Source organism: Eleutherodactylus coqui, chromosome 7 (assembly GCF_035609145.1).
Source record: "Eleutherodactylus coqui strain aEleCoq1 chromosome 7, aEleCoq1.hap1, whole genome shotgun sequence".
NCBI lineage: Eukaryota > Metazoa > Chordata > Amphibia > Anura > Eleutherodactylidae > Eleutherodactylus > Eleutherodactylus coqui.
Window position 1 is genome coordinate 122,463,954 of NC_089843.1, and position 21,112 is coordinate 122,485,065.

Sequence of the window (21,112 nt, forward strand, 5' to 3'; positions counted from 1 at the left end):
GGTGCTGGAAAGCACGCACCTCGGATCGTAGCAGGAATTAACCCGTTCACGCGATCTTTAGAGCATGTGCGTGCCCACAGCGCTCATCTGAATGAGCCCTAATGGTGATCTTCTGTGTTCCCCTTTCTACAAATTAATGGCAGTGCTCTGTTGTGTCCCACCCCCACCCACACATACACACAAAGTAAAGCTTTGTTCCCAGCAGCATTTTTTGCCCATGTTGTTGGATTTTGTCTCAGGGTCCCATCAGAAGTGCCAAAAAACACCTTTGAGGCGGAACTCCGAACATAACTATTCACTGTCATTCATTCCCTTCGTTTCCACTATATTTGGAGTATAATATAACATAGTTGACTGTACTATTCTATATTCTAAATATAGTGGAAATTAATAAAACCCCTGTCAAACAGACCTTAAATTGTTGTCTGCCTAGTAACAGTGAATGGTTCTGTTTGGGGGTTCTGTCTCAATGCCATTTTCGGCATTTATGACTGGGTCCCAGGACAAAATCCCAAACACTATGAGAATGAAGCCTAGCTATGGTTCCCTGCTCCCCCCACACTCCATCCAACACACAAATTGTGTGTTCTTGCTGCTGCGGAATTCGACAGATTCTGTGTCAAATCTGCATCCTGTTACATTCAATGTAACAGCTGTGGCAGAGAAGAACGATGTTTGCCCATTGAATTCAATGGAGCCGGCAATACAGCCGGCTCCATAGAAAGCAATGGGCTGCCGGCGTGCGCGGGATGAATTGTTGGGAAGGGCTTAAATATATAAGCCCTTCCCTGCAATTCATCCAGAAAAGTGTTAAAATAAAAAATATATACATACTCACCGGCTCCCGGCAGCCGGAGTTCCGCGTGGCCGGCCTGCAGTGGGTGTGAAGGGGGTGTGAGTCAGACCTGCCCCCTGATTGGCTCAGCGCATTGCTTTTAATGGAGCCGGCTGTATTGCCGGCTCCATTGAAAGCAATGCGCTGGACAGCTCCGGCCCGTTTCTAATGAAACGCGGCTAGGAGCAGATTTTCGGGCACCGGTCACGCGATTTGCGGATGCGCATCCGTCATGCGATCCGCAAATCGCGCGAAAAAATGCCCGTCTGACTAAGGCCTAAGGGTAGGCTCACATGGGGAGGACATCTTGTATATTATCTTAAAATTTCCACCAGCACACAATATGCGTAATATATGAAGAGACGTGTGCCTCTTTTCGGATCAGGTGGTTTCTGCAGCTTTCTGCGCCTCTACAAAAATGTGTGCCAGGTCCGACCTAGCATATTTCTGGTATAATCTACTCCAGTTTCTGGTGTTGGTCCTGGGTGGCCACACTCCCTCCTATCAATTCTCGCCCACTTTTTACAAAAGTGGCAAGGGTGGCGCAAAAAAAAAAAACAACACAATTTGTTTGCGTAAGTGGGAATTGTGCGAAAATTTATGAATTTTCTACACCAAGAGCTGGCATAAAACCCTTCATAAATGTCGTTCACAGTGTATTACAGGAGCAGAAACGTGGATAGAATTGTAACTCTGCAACATACATTTGTTGTGCATTTTGTCCATTGAGTTCCATGGAAAATTTGCTCCATCGGCCATTTTCGGCTCCTTCCGGCAACTGCAGACTGCCCCATATAGCGCTATATTACATTCTCCCTCTGCTGGAGATTGGTGAGTAATGTGCAGCATTTTTGAAAAAACTCTATATGTGAAACCAACTTTACTGATTTCCAGAATTACGCAATGTGGCAAGATCAGTGCAGTTTGTTAATACATATATGTCTGTGGGTCTATACATAATCATGGTATCTATATCTACTTCAGTTGTCTTCTGTATCTACCGTTACGTTTATATCTTTGTGTTTTACTTGCTAATTTAGAGAAGTACTTGGTCCACTATACAGATTTCACTCTATATTACTTATCATTGCTCCACTTGCAATATTTTAAGCAATTAAAATTAACCCCTTTAGTGGCACACCCTGAAAATCTCCGGGGCTTGCTGCACTTAAATGTGCTGAAGACTACCTAAACCTGCCACTAAAGGGGTTAAAGGGGAATTAAACGGCACATATCATTGCTTTGACCAACGCCAGCGCTTGTTGCTGTTGGAAACAACTTTTAGTAAAGTAAAACACTGTTCTATTAAGGGGAACTTGGATGCGCAGACACAACTCTGCTCATTATCTGGCATGCAAATAAAGAATATTCAATGTGAGAACAAACTGAATAGCATTCTGTCTTCTGTTATGCAACTGTGCTTTTCAGCTCCTCAGAAGATTCAGTAAAGGATCTGCTGTCTTTTTCTCCCATTGAAGAGTATCTCTAGAATACTTCGAGGGGTTCAAGGAGTTTTCAGAGTTTTTGTACAAGTAATAACATTGGCCGTAATAAACTTTATTTATGCAGGGCAAGCGGTGAACAGACCACATGTGAAATAATGCAAAAAGGACAACATGCCCACAAGCGCTCACAATCCAAAGGGCAAAGGTTTAAATGCAGATTTTAAAGGGGAACCCATCAAATAGACATTTTAGAATATAAGATCCATAAAAACAAGTCAGCAGAGGTAAGTACCCAATTTTCAAAGATTTATACAAGTTGAAATAGTTATGTGAAAATACTGTATACGTTTACTTGCAAGTTGCCTTTAGACTTATACGGTCATCTGAATAATCGGCCGCGTATTTACGCCGGCCGATATACGGCGTCCCTCTGTGCATGGGGAGGAGGCTGGAAGAGTCGGGAGCAGTGCACTGAGCTCCCGCCCCCTCTCCGCCCCTCGGCACTATTTGCAATGGGAGAGGCGGAGCCAACTCCTGGGACTTAGCTCCACCCCACCCCCTCCCATTGCAAATAGTGCCGAGGGACAGAGGAGGCGGAGAGGGAGTGGGAGCTCAGTGCACTGCTCCCTGCTCTTCCAGCCTCCTCCACCTGCAGAGAGGAACGCCGTATATCGGCCAGCGTGAATACCCGTCCGATATACGTTCGTCTGAATAAGCCATAAGGGGCAAATAAAAGAGGAAATTGATATAACCAATATCATAATGTAGTAAAAATAAATAGCCATCTCCCATTATCTCCATAGATTTATCAGAGTGAATGGTTTGTCCAGTTGTAAACTATGCCTTATCCTTTAGCACAGGCCAACAATAGTAGATAAGCAGGGGCTTGCCACTTGGGATTCTCACCAAAAGCGGTTTACCAGGCCAGTGTGATTGTGCACGAAGCAGATTTTTGGAGGAAGCAGACAGCTCCATTTCCACTGCAGTGGCCCGGCTTGGTATTACAGGTGCAAAGTTCCTATTGAAGACTTGCCACTGCAGTAGGAGATGTCTGCTTCCTGCGGAAATCAGTTCAATGCAAACAGCTCATCAGTGGGAATGCTGGGCATCCGGCCCCAGCTAATCTACTGTTGATGGCCTATCCCAAGGATAGTTCATCAGTTTACTATTGGACCATGCCTTTAACTATAATGTTATTCTATGTTAACAGATTTCCCAAAATTGAAATCCCCATTTGTAGAACATTTTTAAGACATGCACCCAAATCCAATCACAAATTGTACAGCCGATCACTATGAGCGTGGGATGCAGAAGACAAGCGGGGCCGCTTGTCTTCTGCATCTAGCTGTTCTCAGCTCAAATCGCCCGGCTGTTATACAGCTCAGCGCTCCAACCGATCTGTTCTTCATACCCTGCCTGTGTTCAGGGAGAGGGATACAGATGAAACAATAGTATCAGCTGTATCCCGCTGTGATTCCTGATAAGCCTGGTCGTTCTCTTTCAGCGTGCTGAAAGACAACGATCAGCGACTGCTTAATGAAAATTGTACGAAGTAAGTGCAGTTACACACAATGATTATCGCTCAAAAGATGGCTTTTGAGAGATAATCATTGTGTCTAAATGGGCCTTAACAAACAAGTCATGCCAGACGAATCTAATTTCCTTCTATGACAGAAACACTGACTGGGTTGATCAGGGAAATGTGGTAGATTTAGTACATCTTGACCTTAGTAAAGCATTTGACAAAGTATCTCATACCATACTTATTGAAAAAATGACCAAAAATGGGATTGACAAAGCAACTGTTAGGTGAATTCATAACTGGCTGAGTGATCGTACTCAGAGTGGTCATAAATGGCTGCACATCCAAGTGGAAGAATGTATCAAGTGGGGTACCACAGGGCTCTGTCCTAGGCCCAGTGTTGTTCAACATTTTTATAAATGATCTGGAGAAGGGAATTGATGGGAAACTGATCAAATGTGCTGATGACACAAAGCTAGGAGGACTAGCTAACACTAGGGAAGAGAGAGAGAGTATTCAAAAAGATCTAGAAAAGCTTACACAATGGGCGGTGACTAACAGAATGGTAATTAACAAGGAGAAATGCAAAGTCCTACATCTGGGCAAGAAAAATTAAAAAAGCACATACAGCAAAGGAGGAATTAGGCTAAGCAGCACATGTGAAAAAGACTTGGGTATACTAATAGATCATAAACTGAACATGAGTCAACAATGTGATGCAGCAGCCAAAAAGGCAAACACAATGCTGCAATGTATTAAGAGAAGCATAGAGTCTAGATCACGTGAGGTAATTATCACCCTCTACTCCTCCTTTAGTCAAATCTCATCTGGAATACCGTGTCCAGTTCTGGGCACCCCACTTTAAAAAAGTCATAGACAAACTGGAGCAAGTTCAGAGAAGAGTTACTAGGATGGTGAGCGGTCTGTAAATCATGTCTTATGAGCAACGGTTAAAGGATCTAGGAATGTTTAGCTTGCAAGAAAGAAGGCTGAGAGGAGACTTAATAGCTGTCTACAAACATCTGAAGGGCTGTTACAGTGCAGAGGGATCAGCCCTATTCTCATTTGCACAAGAAAAGACCAGAAGCAATAGGATGAAACTGAAAGGGAGGAGACACAAATTAGATATTAGAAAAAACTTTTAAAGTCAGGGTGATCAATGAGTGGAACAGGTTACCACGGGAGGTGGTGAGTTCTCCTTCAATGGAAGTGTTCAAACAAAGGCTGGACAAATATCTGTCTGGGATGATTTAGTGTATCCGGCACTGAGCAGGGGATTGGACCCCATGACCCTGGAGGTCCCTTCCAACTCTACCATTCTATGATTTCTAAGAGAGAAGGACGATTACAAAAAAGAAACAAAATATCGCATTAAGACATTGTGTGTGGGGTCCTTAGAAACATCCTTAGAAACCAATCCAAAGAAACATAGGGTTTAAACTGGAAACTCAGGAAGATTTATGAAAATAACTTGTCATGCAAGAACTACAAACTAAAGTCACAGTACAGTGATACCTTGGGTTAAGAGTGCCTCAGCCTACAAGCTTTTTGACTGAAGAGCAGGCTCTCACAAATTTTTGCTCCAATTTTGCGTGTCTAGGCGCCGCTTGTTCTCCCTGCATTTTTAATCCCTTCTTGCTGAAAAGCTTCAGAGCAGTGCAAGGAGAACAAGCGGCGGTTAGACGTGCCTGAGCCCCGGCAGACAGGTGAGTATATATTTTTTACAACGGCTAGGGATGATTTCAGGGCAGGGCTTATATTTAAAGCCCTTCCCCAAAAATCACTCCTGGCGAGCCGGCATCCTATTGCTTTCAAATGGGGCAACGCCATCCCCATTGAAATCAGTGGGAGAGCTTCACGATCTGGAACGGATTAATGGCTTTACAATTCATTTCAATGGGGAAAATTGATTTGACTTACAAGTGTTTTGGGCTAAGAGCTCCTTCACGGAACAAATTAAAACTTTTAACCCAAGATACCACTGTATATGGTCACAATTACCTTGTTAAACTAGACATTTAACCCTTTCCAATTCAGTTTCACACCTAGTTGAGATTTCCCTGCATAGCCCCCATGTCAGCAGAGGTGTGGCACATGGTTTTAACACCTATGCAGAAGAGAGCTGTAATGCCGGAGCTCTTTTCCGTATATGTATATTAAACTATGCATATACATATACGGAAGAGAGCTCCGATGTTGGACCTCTCTTTTGCATAGTGTAATACAAATATAGTGTAATATACACATACATGAACTTGCGTTTAATTAAAAAATTGCTAATAAGATCATCATGACAGGTCATTTTTATGTGTTTGTATTGAGTAATTCCAAGGAATCTACAATGTGCTTTCCCACCCAAAATAAATAAGAGCTGGGGAGGCACGGAAATTGGATTGGAAAGGGTTGAGTGTGTAATGCACCCTACAACTAATCCTTCACATAAGAATTTGAATTCAGAAAGATTTCTTGTACAACATTCCCCTAGGAGGTAAACAGTTACCTGGTCCTACCCAATGTGACCTCCCTATTCCTAAAACTGCAACTTATGTTCTCCTCATCCTCTTCTTATGCAATCATCAGAACAGTCTTACTTCAACCTTCCAAAGTTATCCTTTATCTGGGACCTTGCTTAAAAAATGTATGGTGAGGAAAGAGGCCTCTTTTATGGACATTTCCACTGAAGACCACGGGCCAATCACTGCCCTCAGCATTCATATGTCTGTGTGAATGGCATATGTGACTACTAAGGCCAGTGATTGGCTGCAGTGGTTACATGGACGATTTTTCACCACTGCAGGAACTTCTGGAACCAAAGCCACAATCCTAGACCTAAGGGACATTTAAAAAGGGAAGCACTTTTTTCCCCCCTCGGTCGCTTTGTTTTATATATAAGTCAACTACCCTCTAATTTTTTTTTAACTTCTAAAAACCCCTTTCATACAATTTGATATAAATAGGTCATTTTCTGATAACACGTCCCTTTTAACTAAATAACACTAAACACACTGTCACTGGATGAGTCCTCCAAACTGTTGCTCAAATGGCAGAATCCACCTCTAAGGCGGTGTCAGGAACCTGCAGCTAAGCCCCGTGTTTCTACCTTGGATTTTGTCCTGCATTCACGCATGGATTTGGCCCTGTCAATGGGCAAAATGCACATGCGGGAATCGCAACGCACCTTCGCATGAAGTAGTGACTTGTCACTTATTCACGCCGAAACGCGTTGGTGATTCTGCACATTGACAGAGGGGTTGTCCCGCGAAACAAAGTGGGGGTATACACTTCTGTATGGCCATATTAATGCACTTTGTAATGTACATTGTGCATTAATTATGAGCCATACAGAAGTTATTCACTTACCTGTTCCGTTGCTAGCGTCCCCGTCTCCATGGTGCCGTCTAATTTTCAGCGTCTAATCGCCCGATTAGACGCGCTTGCGCAGTCCGGTCTTCTCCGTTTTGAATGGGGCTGCTCGTGCTGGAGAGCTGCCTTCGTAGCTCCGCCCCGTCACGTGTGCCGATTCCAGCCAATCAGGAGGCTGGAATCGGCAATGGACCGCACAGAAGCCCTGCGGTCCACCGAGGGTGAAGATCCCGGCGGCCATCTTCGCAAGGTAAGTAAGAAGTCACCGGAGCGCGGGGATTCGGGTAAGTACTGTGCGTTTTTTTTTTTTAAGCCCCTGCATCGGGTTTGTCTCGCGCCGAACGGGGGGGGGGGGCTATTGAAAAAAAAAAAAACCCGTTTCGGCGCGGGACAACCCCTTTAAATCCACATGCGGATCTGTGCTTAAAACGGTGACAAAATAGTCCTGCATTTCTGCCACAGTTTTAGAAGGCCCTGATCAACCAAACCTAATCATATACTGACTGACTGAAAGAAAGACGACACATATGATATAGAAGAGTAAAGTTTATTCGGAGTACAAAACAGGTTTCAAAAGTGTTAATTAGAGCATAAAATTAACATGCAGCTATTGAAGAAATGCTAAGTATTTAATTCAATATATGTATAAACAGATTGTGCTAGGATTTAAAACGGTTGTCTGAGTTGTCAGATCTGTAGAAACCCCTTCCCCATGCAGTAAAATAACAAATGGCGATATACCCACCTCTCCTAGCTCCATCCTGTCCTGGTGTTGGGTCACCGCTCCGGTCTATGTTGACAGCTGCAGTCCGGTCTGGTTTACGGGAAGTCAATAACGGAGCTCAACGATCGATCGGCTGTCAACAGAGACTGGAGCGGGAGACCGAGCACCCAAAGCACTATCTTGGGACACAGCAGGAGCGAGAAGAGGGGAGTATATCACCATTTGTTATTCTACTGCATGGGGAAGGGGTTGTCCACAGACGTTACAACTCGGACAACCCTTTTAAGTACAAAAGCTAAATATTAGCATCATTTAAATACTGCAAGCTTACCACATCACCTGAACTCGGCACAGATACATTCTTTATTCACTACAAAAGGATGATGTAAACAAATACTTAATACATACAACGTGAACATTTACACTGTACCTGCACTTCACCTCTTCAAGGCTCAACCGTTAACAGAAACTAAGTGCTGCCCTACTGCCATTCTCCCACCTGATCTGAAATTGGGCGTGGAGGGATGCAGGTGATGTACAGGCCATATGGTTGTATCTGCAACTGTACCGAGAATAGCCAGTCTGAGATCAGGTGGAGGAATGGAATTAGACTGACACTTTAACCCTTTCCAATCCTATTTGGATCCTGGTTTTCCTAGGAGGCTTACTCTTTTTCTGCCGTTATACAATGGCGATATATGCTGGCTAAAGCCAGTACTGCATAAGGTGACACGTTGGATAGGCTCCGATAGCAGAGAGGCTGGCAATATACAGTAAGAGAACCCCGACGGACGTCTTCCAACATCAGAGCTGCACAGTCTTAAATCATAATGTCTTCAGACGTCAGACAGTGGATTGGAATGGATTAAATGTACTGTATGGTTGAGTGTAGAAGGATAGTTTGTACAATTAGAAGATATTTACAGTGGAAGTAACCATTTAATGAACTCAATTGTATATCTCTGTAAATATTCATGGACACGATTGATGTAAACATAAGGATCTCCTGTAAATGAAGCTTTCCAATTAGATAATAATAACTGCTGATTACTGATGTTTAGCTGAAACCACACCATATTCTCCAGATGTTCTCCAACTCTAGTAAGTGGCTACTAATTAACCGCATCATATTCTTTTTCTCTAAACTCATTTTAATTCTTCCAAGATTTCTCAATTCCATTTTATTTACATGATTATGTAATGATAGCAGCCGCAAACATTTGGGCAGCAGGCACCAGAAAATGTCTAAGCCTGCACAAGTCAAAGAACATACATATCTCACAATGGGTATTGGGTCAGTAGGGCGAAGGAACTGAGCAGTCTAACATCGACAATCATATATTGTCAGTGGTGTGATCCTATGCGGTCTGCCTCTAACTTTATAACAGAGCTATCACCATACATTGCAATTCTGTCTTGAGAATGAGATGACTGCTGGGTCACTGGCCTGCCCAAGTCTACACAGAAAAGCTGAAAGGTGATTTCTACAAAACAGGAAGAATCCGCCTATTGTGAGAGGCCTGTGGACACTATGAAAACTGCAAGATTTCAGATCTCCCCATGTACTGTAGATAGTGATATGGAAAATGTATAAAAAAGAAAAAAAATAGGACCTTTTTTAACATTCATGTTTAAAATTAAAGTAGTTCTGCATTATGGAACTAGTCCGTCAGTATATATTAGTGAGCTAGTATTACCGGTTTTAGTTATTCCTTTCTATATGAAAATTCCTGTAGTTCTGCTTCTCAGATTGGTCATGTGATCACCTGGGATTCACTTGTCTGTGTGTTCTCTGCATGGACTGTACCACACAAGCTATTCACAAGGGTGAAGGGATAGAAACTCCTATTGCAGTTATGGATGGTGATTAGAGGCTCTTTTCACACAGTTGTAATGAAGGAGATCAGTTTATCCTCCTGGCTGTATACTTCTGATCTTATTTAGGTGATGATAATCACATTGTACTCCCAGCAGGCAGAGATTATACTGGCTGTAGCTGGTCATGTGATGCTCTGCTGATGCATTATAAGATCGCTAGCAGAGCATACAGGAGGCTGCACTACAAGCAAGTGAGTTCAATATACATAAGAGACTTCCAGAGTGTGACAGGCAATCAGGCAAGCGTAGGGATGGAAAAATGTGCTCCATTATAAGGCTTTAATCTTAAAAACTCCATGTATTTTGAAAGACATAGGATGGATATAAAGAATCATTTTAGAACTACATTATAATGGCTCCCAGTGACTTATAATGAGTCTCGGATTTCCATTTTTTAATTAGATAAAATAGTGCATAAAAAACACAGAAAAACGAAAAGTACAGAGCTGATAACATGATGACAAGTTTACCTTAGAAATTCCGCATACAGTATATATTAAGTATACCTGCGTATAAAATATATTTGACTAGCAATATACATCATGGCTTCTTGTGTGTTAACCCGTTGTGTTTCTCCATAAATAGAGAAATTTTGATTTTCTATATTAGAACTCTAGTAAACATTTTGGCACAGATTCATTTTAATTCTATCAGACTAATCAATCAAAGATTTCAAATCGGGGACGTTTTTGATCTCAAGATCGAGTAACATCTGTCCAAATGCTTTTCCCTGAAAGAAAAAAACATCACAAATCAAGACACATATACACAAACATGGAACTCAGAAAGGTCAACTGATCCCTTTAAAAGGGAACCTGTCATGTCTCCGCAGCACCATAAACTAAGTAATGGAGCCGTTAGGGAATGTGGCAGTGAGCTGGGTGATGTGTTTTATACTGCCTCGATCCAGCGCCATCACTCAGTGAAGGGTGGCAGAGCGCGCACAGGACCCTGGAAAGAGCCAGACTTTTTCACACCACACGATCTTCACCACCGATTTTGTTTTTCCTGAATAGAAAAGTATACACCTGTATACTTGTTTTTGACAGAACAGGAAAATGTAGCAAGCTGCACTTTTCTTTCCTGTCATAACACAGGGGTGTAGAAACAAGGATAAAATAGGTCAGCACTTCCCACTAGAAACCTATAGGTGCACGTTAAACCATGGCTGCAAAATACAATAGAAGCACAAACTAGGGATGAGCGAGCATGCTCGTTCGAGCATTAACATACTCGAGAGTACTCATTACTCGAGCAAGCACCACTGCGGTGCTCGGGTGCTCGAGAAAATTTCACCCACTCCATTGTATTCAATGGAGCCACGGCTGCTGCCGGCGGCTCCATTGAAAACAATGGTCTGCCGGCACCCCTGCCTAGTTTTTCATGGAAGGGCTTTACATATAAGCCCTCCCCTGAAAAAGAAAAATTTTAGTGTAAAAAAAAATAAAAATATATATATTTACCTGTCCGCCGCTGCCGTGACCCTCGCAGGGATGAAGAACAGATCTGCCGCATTAAAAGAATTCCCTGCTGCTACTGCTACATCTGCCACATCTGTGACAGATGCAGCAGAGGAATTCTTAAATTCCCTACCGCGGCTGTCATGTGTGAGAATTCTGCTGCCAACTGCTTTAAATATAAGCCCTTCCCTGAAAATCCAGTAAAAGTTGTGTAAAAAACAAAAAAAAAATAGATACTCACATCCCTTCAGCTGCCGGGGCTCAGCAGAGTCTTCTCTGCGCTGTCCCCGGCTTTGTAGTGCTGTTCTGCTGTTCTCGACGAATGAATGACAGGCGAGAGCTGCCTGTGATTGGCTGAGCGCCTCAACCAATCACAATCAGCTCCTTCAGCAGGCAGGGATTTTAAATCCCTGCCTGCTGATAGATCAGCACTACAGAGCCGGGACAGAGGAGAGAAGACGCGGCTGAGCCCCGGCAGCTGAAGGGAGTATGTATTTTTGTTTTTTACACTACTTTTACTGGTAGTATAAAGTAGTGTAAAAGACAAAAAAAAAATTGAAGAATTCCTCTGCTGCATCTCTCACAGATGTGGCAAATGTAGTATCAGGGAAGTCTTTTTACTAGCGGGGATGAAGGAAACAACTGCCGCATGCGGCAAATGTGTTCCTTATCCCCGCGGGGACACGGCAGCAGTAGCTAGGCAAATTTTTTTTTTTCCTTTTTTTTTTTTTTTACACAAAAAATTCTTGTTTTTCAGGGAGGGGCTTATATGTAAAGCCCTTCCATGAAAAACAATGCAGGGGTGCTGGCAGACCATTGTTTTCAATGGAGCCGCCAGCAGCAGAAACCAGAAAAATGGCAACAGCACTCATAATACATTTACTATCAGAGATATACATACCTATAATAAATACTATAACCACATTAAATAATGCAAGGTTCTTGGTATATAATTTGTATATAACACAGGGGTGTAGCAAGGGAGGAGCTAGCGGGGCAAATGCCCCGGGCACCGTGATGATTGAGAGTAAGGGAGACTCAGCTACTTTCAGAGGGAGAGAGAAAAAACATTCTCCTCCCTCCCCTCTGTTGTCCTGGATGAGCACTTAATTTATTGGTGGAGTAGAGGCTGTCAGTCTACTGCTCCACCAATCAGAACGAGGTGCAAAGCAGAGGAAGCCCTGGGAAAGACCCGGAGGCTCACGAGGAGCACCCTCTACCATGGAAAATTGAGTCCCTGCTCTTCCTCTTCTCTCCCTCCTGCACTGCATTTCTCCTCTCTGGTCTTTTCCTGTGTTGCCTAAAATTTTATACAGGCAGCAGATCTGAGCTCTGTTGAGAAGGACAGAAGGGTGAAGAGGAAGGACCCCACAAAGATATAATAAGAGCCGCAACTCTTTTCTTCCACTGATGGGATCTTTTGTGCTGCTCAGGCTCACAACCTGAGGCTCCAGCAGCAGGACAAGTACGGCGTCATCTCTGTAAATATATATTTGTCTATGTGACAGTATATAGGTATGTGTGTATATATATTTATGCATATGTACGCATGTGACTATATATATATATATATATATATATATATATATATATATATATATATATATATATATATATATGACTGTATTGTGGGGATACCAACTAAATCTTTGACCTAGGTGATGGAAAGTCTAGCTACGCCTCTGTATACAACAGAGACCAATACCACAGGAATCAACTGTATAAGCATACAATCGCATTCGGTTTAAGGCCTCATGTCCACGGGGAAAATCAGATCCGCTGCAGATTCTCCATGGAGAATCTGCAGCGGGTCCCTCCTGCCCCGCGGACATGAGCGCGGAAAATAGCAATTTAAAAGAATTTACCTATCCGGCGCGGGCGACGAAGCTCTGCTCTTCCTCACGGCCGGATCTTCATTTTCGGCCGGCGGATGAATTCCTGACGCCGGCGGCACGTCGCCGGCACGTCGTCGACGTGCCGCGCGCATGCGCCGGGCACATCCGCCGAGCCGAAGCAAGGGAGATGCGGCCGTGAGGAAGAGAAGAGCTGCGCGGTCCGCTGCGGGTGAGTAAATGCTTTAAATTCCTATTTTAGGTCTCCCGCGGATCCGGACGGCTTCCATAGGCTTCCATAGGCTTCCATAGGCTTCAATAGAAGCCCGCGGGAGCCGTCCCCGCGGGAGACCCGCATGAAAATGGAGCATGGTCCAGATTTTTTCATGCTCCATTTTTTTTAAAATCACTTTTATTGACGATCCGCGGGTATTTATGTACCCGCGGGTGGTCAATGCATCCCTATGGGGTGCGGATCCGCATGCAGGAAATCCGCGGCGGATCCTAAATCCTATTTTCCCCGTGGACATGAGCCCTAACAGTGTATGCATTTATGCAGCGAGAAGTCAGAAAATAGTTGCCTTAGTTGTATGGTAAAAATGTCATGTGAACATAATTTTAGGATGGAGCATAGTAGGTCACCAGCAGCCCAACTCATCCTAATAGCTAAAGGATACATTCACACGGAGCACAAATGGTGTGGATTTTCTGCATCACAATCAATTGGTATCGATCAGCAGCAGACTCTATTGAAAGGTTGTAATCAACTGCAGATCTGTAGCAATGGTGCGGGTTGTGATGGGATGTTCCGCTACGTGTGAGTGTATTCTAAAGAGGGTTTTAGATTTGGGAAATCAGAGGTTGATTCAGGGATTATTTTGATTGCCATTATGGAGTCGGGAAGGAATTTTTCCTTTGATGGGGCTAATTGGCTTCTGCCTCTTGTTTTTTTTGCCTTCCTCTGGATTAACAAGGAGGCTGAAAAAGGCTGAACTAGATGGACATTGTCTTCATTCAGCCTAACATACCATGTTACTATGTAAATATTTGCATATCATTAGTGTGAGCAGGTAATTAGGTTTTCAATAGGGATGTTACTAAAATCCTGCTAATAAATTAAGCTACAGTGACCAAGGGACAGAATTCAGCACAAAAGCAATTTTAATCTTGGTTCTCCATGGAACTACTACACTGGGAACATGTGCAAGACACATGGATATCAAATACTGTACCTGTGGGTCACTCCTCAGTGATGCAATGCCTCCACCGCCTAGTGCATTCTTCAGGACAAAATTTAATCCATATATTCCTGGCAACTCATATCTGCAGAAGAGGAATACAAGTCAAATGCTGCATGTAAGAAACAATTTCGCTCTGAACATTCTACCTAGGAGTGTCAAGAGGGATAGCTGTCTATTGAACAAGCATTTGGCCAACATCTATCTAACGTGATAGCGTAGCACCTCACCAATGCAGTAGCGTAGCACCTCTACAAATGCTAACTGAAGTTTTACCTTTTCCAACAAGCATATAACATGGTTTAAAGGGTCCCCCAACTGGTCCTCCCACACTGCCTCCAGGTGACATGACCAGAGCTACTTACACCTTTTGGATCTTCTTGTATGTGTGGGTCCCATAGCTTATAGATTGTAAGCTGGTATGTGCAGTCCTCCTACCTAATGTAGCTTGTACACTATGGCGAAGATTTACTACTGAAAGGATACAAGTTTTCTGGTGCAAATTGTGCAATAAAAACAAAACAAAAAAACCTCTAACTGTTTCATGGCAAATTTACACGGGCCGAGAATCTCCCTATTCTCGTTAGCCCGAGGGAACGAACTGGCGACGTGCGTGTTTGAATACATCTTTCAGTGTAAAAGAGATGGGAACTAAAACTGAGGAACACAATTTTCGTTGACTTTGATCTTACAGTTGTTTTTTTACTAACTTTTGGCTTGTGAATCCAAAAAGGATTTTTCTCTATCACATCAGCTTTTTAAGATACAGGATACCCTCCATTTGTATCTCAAAAACCATAAAAATGTACATACAATAAAAAAAAAAAAAAATAAAATAAAATAAAAAAATGTATTTAAAGTTATCCTGTCCATACAAAGGATATTTTGTTTTTGTATGTCAAATTGTGTGCAAATCTTCCGGGGGTTTTACTGCATAATCAGTATAGCAAGCCCCGGAGATTTCCCAGCCATAATACCAACTGGCAAGGTAGTACAGTACTTTTAAATACTTGCGAGATTAAATTGCATTGTTGACTCATTTAAAAAACCTGCCCTGTGAGGCATGAGATGGTAATAATAAACCTGCCTTTGAAGGGGTTAAGCTATGTATGTTATGACAATACACAAAGCCACTGTCACTTCTAGAGTATTGCAGAAATGCAATTTCTCTGGACTGAAAGTAGGAAACCTTCGCTCGTTTTTCAAGCACGTTTTTCTCATGCAGTCTTGATGCTAGGAGTTCTGAAGCCTTTTTTGATCTTCCCAAATCTCATGCCAAATCATTCAGCTCATGCTGATCAAATCCCTCACGAACCAAGTCATCTGCAATTTCAAAATCTTCATCATTGCTGTCACTTGTTCTTCACCATAATCATGTTCTTCAAGAGAGGTAGTTCAGCGAAAACTGGCACTGGGAATTCAGCTGAATGAGACGCTGGACGTACAGCTGATGGTAGACGAGACGCTGGACGTACAGCTGATGGTAGACGAGACGCTGGACATACAGCTGATGGTAGACGAGACGCTGGACGTACAGCTGATGGTAGACGAGACGCTGGACGTACAGCTGATGGTAGACAAGACGCTGGACGTAGAGCTGATGGTAGACGAGACGCTGGACGTACAGCTGATGGTAGACGAGACGCTGGACGTACAGCTGATGGTAGACGAGACGCTGGACGTACAGCTGATGGTAGACGAGACGCTGGACGTACAGCTGATGGTAGACGAGACGCTGGACGTACAGCTGATGGTAGACGAGACGCTGGACGTTCAGCTGATGGTAGACGAGACGCTGGACGTACAGCTGATGGTAGACGAGACGCTGGACTTACAGCTGATGGTAGACGAGACGCTGGACGTACAGCTGATGGTAGACGAGACGCTGGACGTACAGCTGATGGTAGACGAGACGCTGGACGTACAGCTGATGGTAGACGAGACGCTGGACGTACAGCTGATGGTAGACGAGACGCTGCACGTACAGCTGATGGTAGACGAGACGCTGGACGTACAGCTGATGGTAGACGAGACGCTGGACGTACAGCTGATGGTAGACGAGACGCTGGACGTACAGCTGATGGTAGACGAGACGCTGGACGTACAGCTGATGGTAGACGAGACGCTGGACGTACAGCTGATGGTAGACGAGACGCTGGACGTACAGCTGATGGTAGACGAGACGCTGGACGTACAGCTGATGGTAGACGAGACGCTGGACTTACAGCTGATGGTAGACGAGACGCTGGACTTACAGCTGATGGTAGACGAGACGCTGGACTTACAGCTGATGGTAGACGAGACGCTGGACTTACAGCTGATGGTAGACGAGACGCTGGACGTACAGCTGATGGTAGACGAGACGCTGGACGTACAGCTGATGGTAGACGAGACGCTGCACGTTCAGCTGATGGTAGACGAGACGCTGGACGTACAGCTGATGGTAGACGAGACGCTGGACGTACAGCTGATGGTAGACGAGACGCTGCACGTACAGCTGATGGTAGACGAGACGCTGGACGTACAGCTGATGGTAGACGAGACGCTGGACGTACAGCTGATGGTAGACGAGACGCTGGACGTACAGCTGATGGTAGACGAGACGCTGGACGTACAGCTGATGGTAGACGAGACGCTGCACGTACAGCTGATGGTAGACGAGACGCTGGACGTACAGCTGATGGTAGACGAGACGCTGGACGTACAGCTGATGGTAGACGAGACGCTGGACGTACAGCTGATGGTAGACGAGACGCTGGACGTACAGCTGATGGTAGACGAGACGCTGGACGTACAGCTGATGGTAGACGAGACGCTGGACTTACAGCTGATGGTAGACGAGACGCTGGACGTACAGCTGATGGTAGACGAGACGCTGGACGTACAGCTGATGGTAGACGAGACGCTGCACGTACAGCTGATGGTAGACGAGACGCTGCACGTACAGCTGATGGTAGACGAGACGCTGGACGTACAGCTGATGGTAGACGAGACGCTGGACGTACAGCTGATGGTAGACGAGACGCTGGACGTACAGCTGATGGTAGACGAGACGCTGGACGTACAGCTGATGGTAGACGAGACGCTGGACGTACAGCTGATGGTAGACGAGACGCTGGACGTACAGCTGATGGTAGACGAGACGCTGCACGTACAGCTGATGGTAGACGAGACGCTGCACGTACAGCTGATGGTAGACGAGACGCTGGACGTACAGCTGATGGTAGACGAGACGCTGGACGTACAGCTGATGGTAGACTGGGATACTCTATTTTACATTTATTTTTCTTGTTCTATCCTGAAGTTTTCACTATGCAAAAGTAACAGTGACTGGGATGATTCTTGGCTCTCGCCTAACCGTAGTTATACCAAATGTCAACTTATCACGTGTTCCCTTCCTCCACACCCGTAAAACTCTCGGCACACTGCTCGCACACCTTGTGAGGGCCCAAGACTTATCTTGATCACCAAGTTTAAGTTTGAAATATGCAAAATAGGCTTGCTTGACAAATGCGCTGATGTTCGCCCTTTGACTGGGAATAGTGAAAGTGCCACAGATATAACAAGAGGAATCAGGGCTGTTTAGACACTTACAATGAGAAATAGCAGAAGTAGATATGATCTGAAGGAAGGGAGGTAAGTGTGGAACTAAAAAAATAAAATGTTTCTAATTCACTATAATGAGCGGCACACAACTCCTATTCACATGTGTAACTGAATAGCCTAAAGAAATAACAACCGGTCGCAAGGTCATCCTCCACCCCTCCCCACTCGATTCGCCCTTGGCCAATAGGAAAACCCTAGTGCTCCACTCGACTCAGAATTGAGGAATTGCATTAAAATAAGCTGTAGAGAAAAAAACTGATGTGCTAGAAAAAAACTAACAGCATTTTTGAAATCAGCATGCCTATTTTAGTCTAAATCACCTGAAAAATCAAAGTCAATAAATATTCTGTTTGAAATTGTTCCCCAGTGAATCAACCACAGCCACAACAGACGTGCAATAAAGATGCAGACAAGTTAGTTGGGCAGATTTAGTATTGCCACCTAATATTTCAGCGCAGACTTAGACAAGCCAATCAGAAGATGCACCACTTTTTTCCCATTGGTATGTACACTGTAGGGTAGATTTAGCACATCTTTATAGAGACACTATTCTCTTCCTTATGTCAGATCAAGGCTGTCTCCCTTTCCAACATTCTCTGCAAAAAAAAAAAATTGCAAGGCAAAAAGTGTGTCTAAAATAAATAAAATGTGCTGCACAACATGTGCCCCAGTTTTTTGGTGCATTTTATGGTAGAATCCTTGTGAATCTTGCCCTAATGTGGTCGTCTGGACACAAAACTAAGGACAGTTAAATTTGAAAAATCTCACTACGATAAGTGTGTGTGTGCAGCCTCAGCCTTAAGGTACGGGCACACCTAGTGGTCAACGCACAGCTGGGTTGTGGCAGCAATGCGACCGCCAACCTTGCCAATGATGCAGGTCTATGCGGTTGACTGATAAAATTAAGTCTTCACTAGTTGTAAGCACCGCATGGTCTGCCTAAAACCAACTGCGCGGCAACTGCTACATGTCCCCGTACACATAGAATTTAGTCAGGGTATGAGAGGAGGGGTAAAAATTTATGAGACGTTAGATTGTATATATTACAAAATGTCTATACAGTAAATGAATCAATCAAGATATGGTATTCAGCAGAGGTACATACCTGGCTACCAGTTGCTCATCAGGCTCATCCCTCTGCAGTAAATGCTGGAAGTATTCTTCTACAACTTGGGATGTAAGTGCTCTTTTAAGGTACGGGTAATATAATGGGTGACGAGCCACCACACCTACAGTACAAAAAGACAGGACTCTCACTCTACAAATAAATGGCAGGAAAGTCAGTTTTTGTTTGGTAAGGAAGGAGATACACGAGATGAACCATAAGGACTTGTGAAGTATAATCAATCTGCTGACGCTCTATGGTTCTATAACATGCTTGTACTGCATGTACAGTGTAACAGATTCAGGAAGTATACACAAGGAATACAATGTTTCTGTATGTATTAGGATGTTCCAATGTGCTAAATATTACCTTAAAGGTGTTCTTTCATTAAGAAAAACAAAAAACCATTAATACTTATTCCTCCCTGTCAGTCTTCTTACCGCATCTTCTTTTGTGGTTCCCTGGGTGACACAACCTCCAGCCGGCTTATTCTTCTTCTTCCGGCGACAAAGTGTATATCGCCGGCATTCTCCTTCCTGCAAGTCAATGTACGCTATGTCACTAGTGACGGAGCAATCACGCCTAGCAGGGAGTGCCAACTACTAAGCCGCACACTGACTCGCGACAATAGTATATGAATGGAGATGAGCGAACATGCTCATCCGAGCTTGATGCTTGTTCGAGTATTAGCATACTCGATGGTGCTCATTACTCGAGGGAGCACCACGCCGTGTTCGAGAAAATTTTTTGGCCCCTCTCCGCATTACCACTTCCTGTTGTGACGTGCCAGCGTGCGCACGTCCACAGCAGTATGTGGCTGAAGAGAGGGAGTGGGAAAAAAAAAAAAGCTCAGCATCCGGCGGGTCCATTGCAAAAATGCTTGAGTCTCCCATTGACTTCAATGAGGTTCGTTAGTCGAATAGAGCTCTCGAATATTACGAAAAGCTCGACACTAATAACGAACACCCGAGCATTTTGGTGCCCGTTTATTCCTATATATGAACTCTCACGGCGAGACAGCGCGCATGCACGGTCTCAGCAATAGCCTGGCATTCCCTGCTAGGCAGTGAACATTATGTCACTAGTGACATAACCTACACTGACCTGCCGGATGGAGACTGCAGAGGATGCATGCTTCATAACAGGAAGAAGAGCATCCAGCCAGCTGGAGGTGACCCGGGGGACTGCAGGAGCCAGGAGAAGAGACTAAGAAAACTATTGGTTTTTTTTTACAAAACCCCTTTAATGCCTCAATTGATACACATTTTCCACAATTCACTAATATGGCTCCTATGTAATCTATTTAGGAAAATAAATGGTGTTTTTTGGGAACTTTGGCAGTGGTATTACTATTTCCACCCTAGACACATACATATATACTTTTTGCCATCCCAACTACAGCAATAAAGAGTCTGGAAAATACAGAATTGGAGAGAGTCCAGAGGTAGAATAGTATTGTAGATGGAAGAGTGCACAAATTGAAACTCCTTTTTCTTAAATTACCTACTCATGCACAAAGTAGGGCAGAAGTGTAGACAGCTTCTAGGCATGACTTGGTACACCAGATACCATATCCTTTGGAAAAACGCATATTTGTGGGCGTTTTGTAGCTTGGAGGGTGGGTGATTATTGGGATCAAAAAGGTGGAAGTATGCATGTCAGTTATATTATAAAATATATATATATTTTTACCAAGGTTGCAAATCCACTGAAACATAAGTATACATCACAGAATTGCCATATACAGTGCTAATCTAACCAAGCTACTACATCTATGTAGTGAATTAACAATAATCAGCGTATTGGAGTTCTCGTGGTTCTACATATGAGTCCCGGCTTGGGACGTGGACTTTTACAACTGTGGTGAAAAGTAAAGGGTAACGTGAAGGGGGGGGGGGGGGGGGGGGGTGGAGGGGAAGAAAAATAGGCGGAGGAGAAAAGTAGGAGGAGAACAAGAGTTTGTCTGAACAGTACGGCGACAGGAAAGTCACAGCAAAGTTTCGAATCACGATGTTGGCAATGACACGTTGTGCAGTTTTGCAGGTACAACACCATTAAGAAGGTACGCATTCAGGCTAGGGGAAGCATGGAATGATATTATGGC

The 21,112-nt window shown here is 44.0% G+C and overlaps 1 protein-coding gene across 1 annotated transcript in view; it reads right to left on the reverse strand.

Annotated features, from left to right (window-relative positions):
• Window positions 1-7,693: 7,693 nt before the first annotated feature.
• The window catches only part of LOC136572750 (uncharacterized), a 67,791-nt gene continuing 54,372 nt past the window's right edge, over window positions 7,694-21,112 (reverse strand). Inside the window, exons 19-21 of the mRNA XM_066573610.1 lie at window positions 19,009-19,132; window positions 14,292-14,382; window positions 7,694-10,497 (exon numbers count right to left, since the gene is read on the reverse strand). Of these exons, the coding sequence (XP_066429707.1) occupies window positions 10,423-10,497; window positions 14,292-14,382; window positions 19,009-19,132 (290 nt within the window). The 3' untranslated portion in view covers window positions 7,694-10,422. The remainder of the gene's footprint in view (window positions 10,498-14,291; window positions 14,383-19,008; window positions 19,133-21,112) is intronic.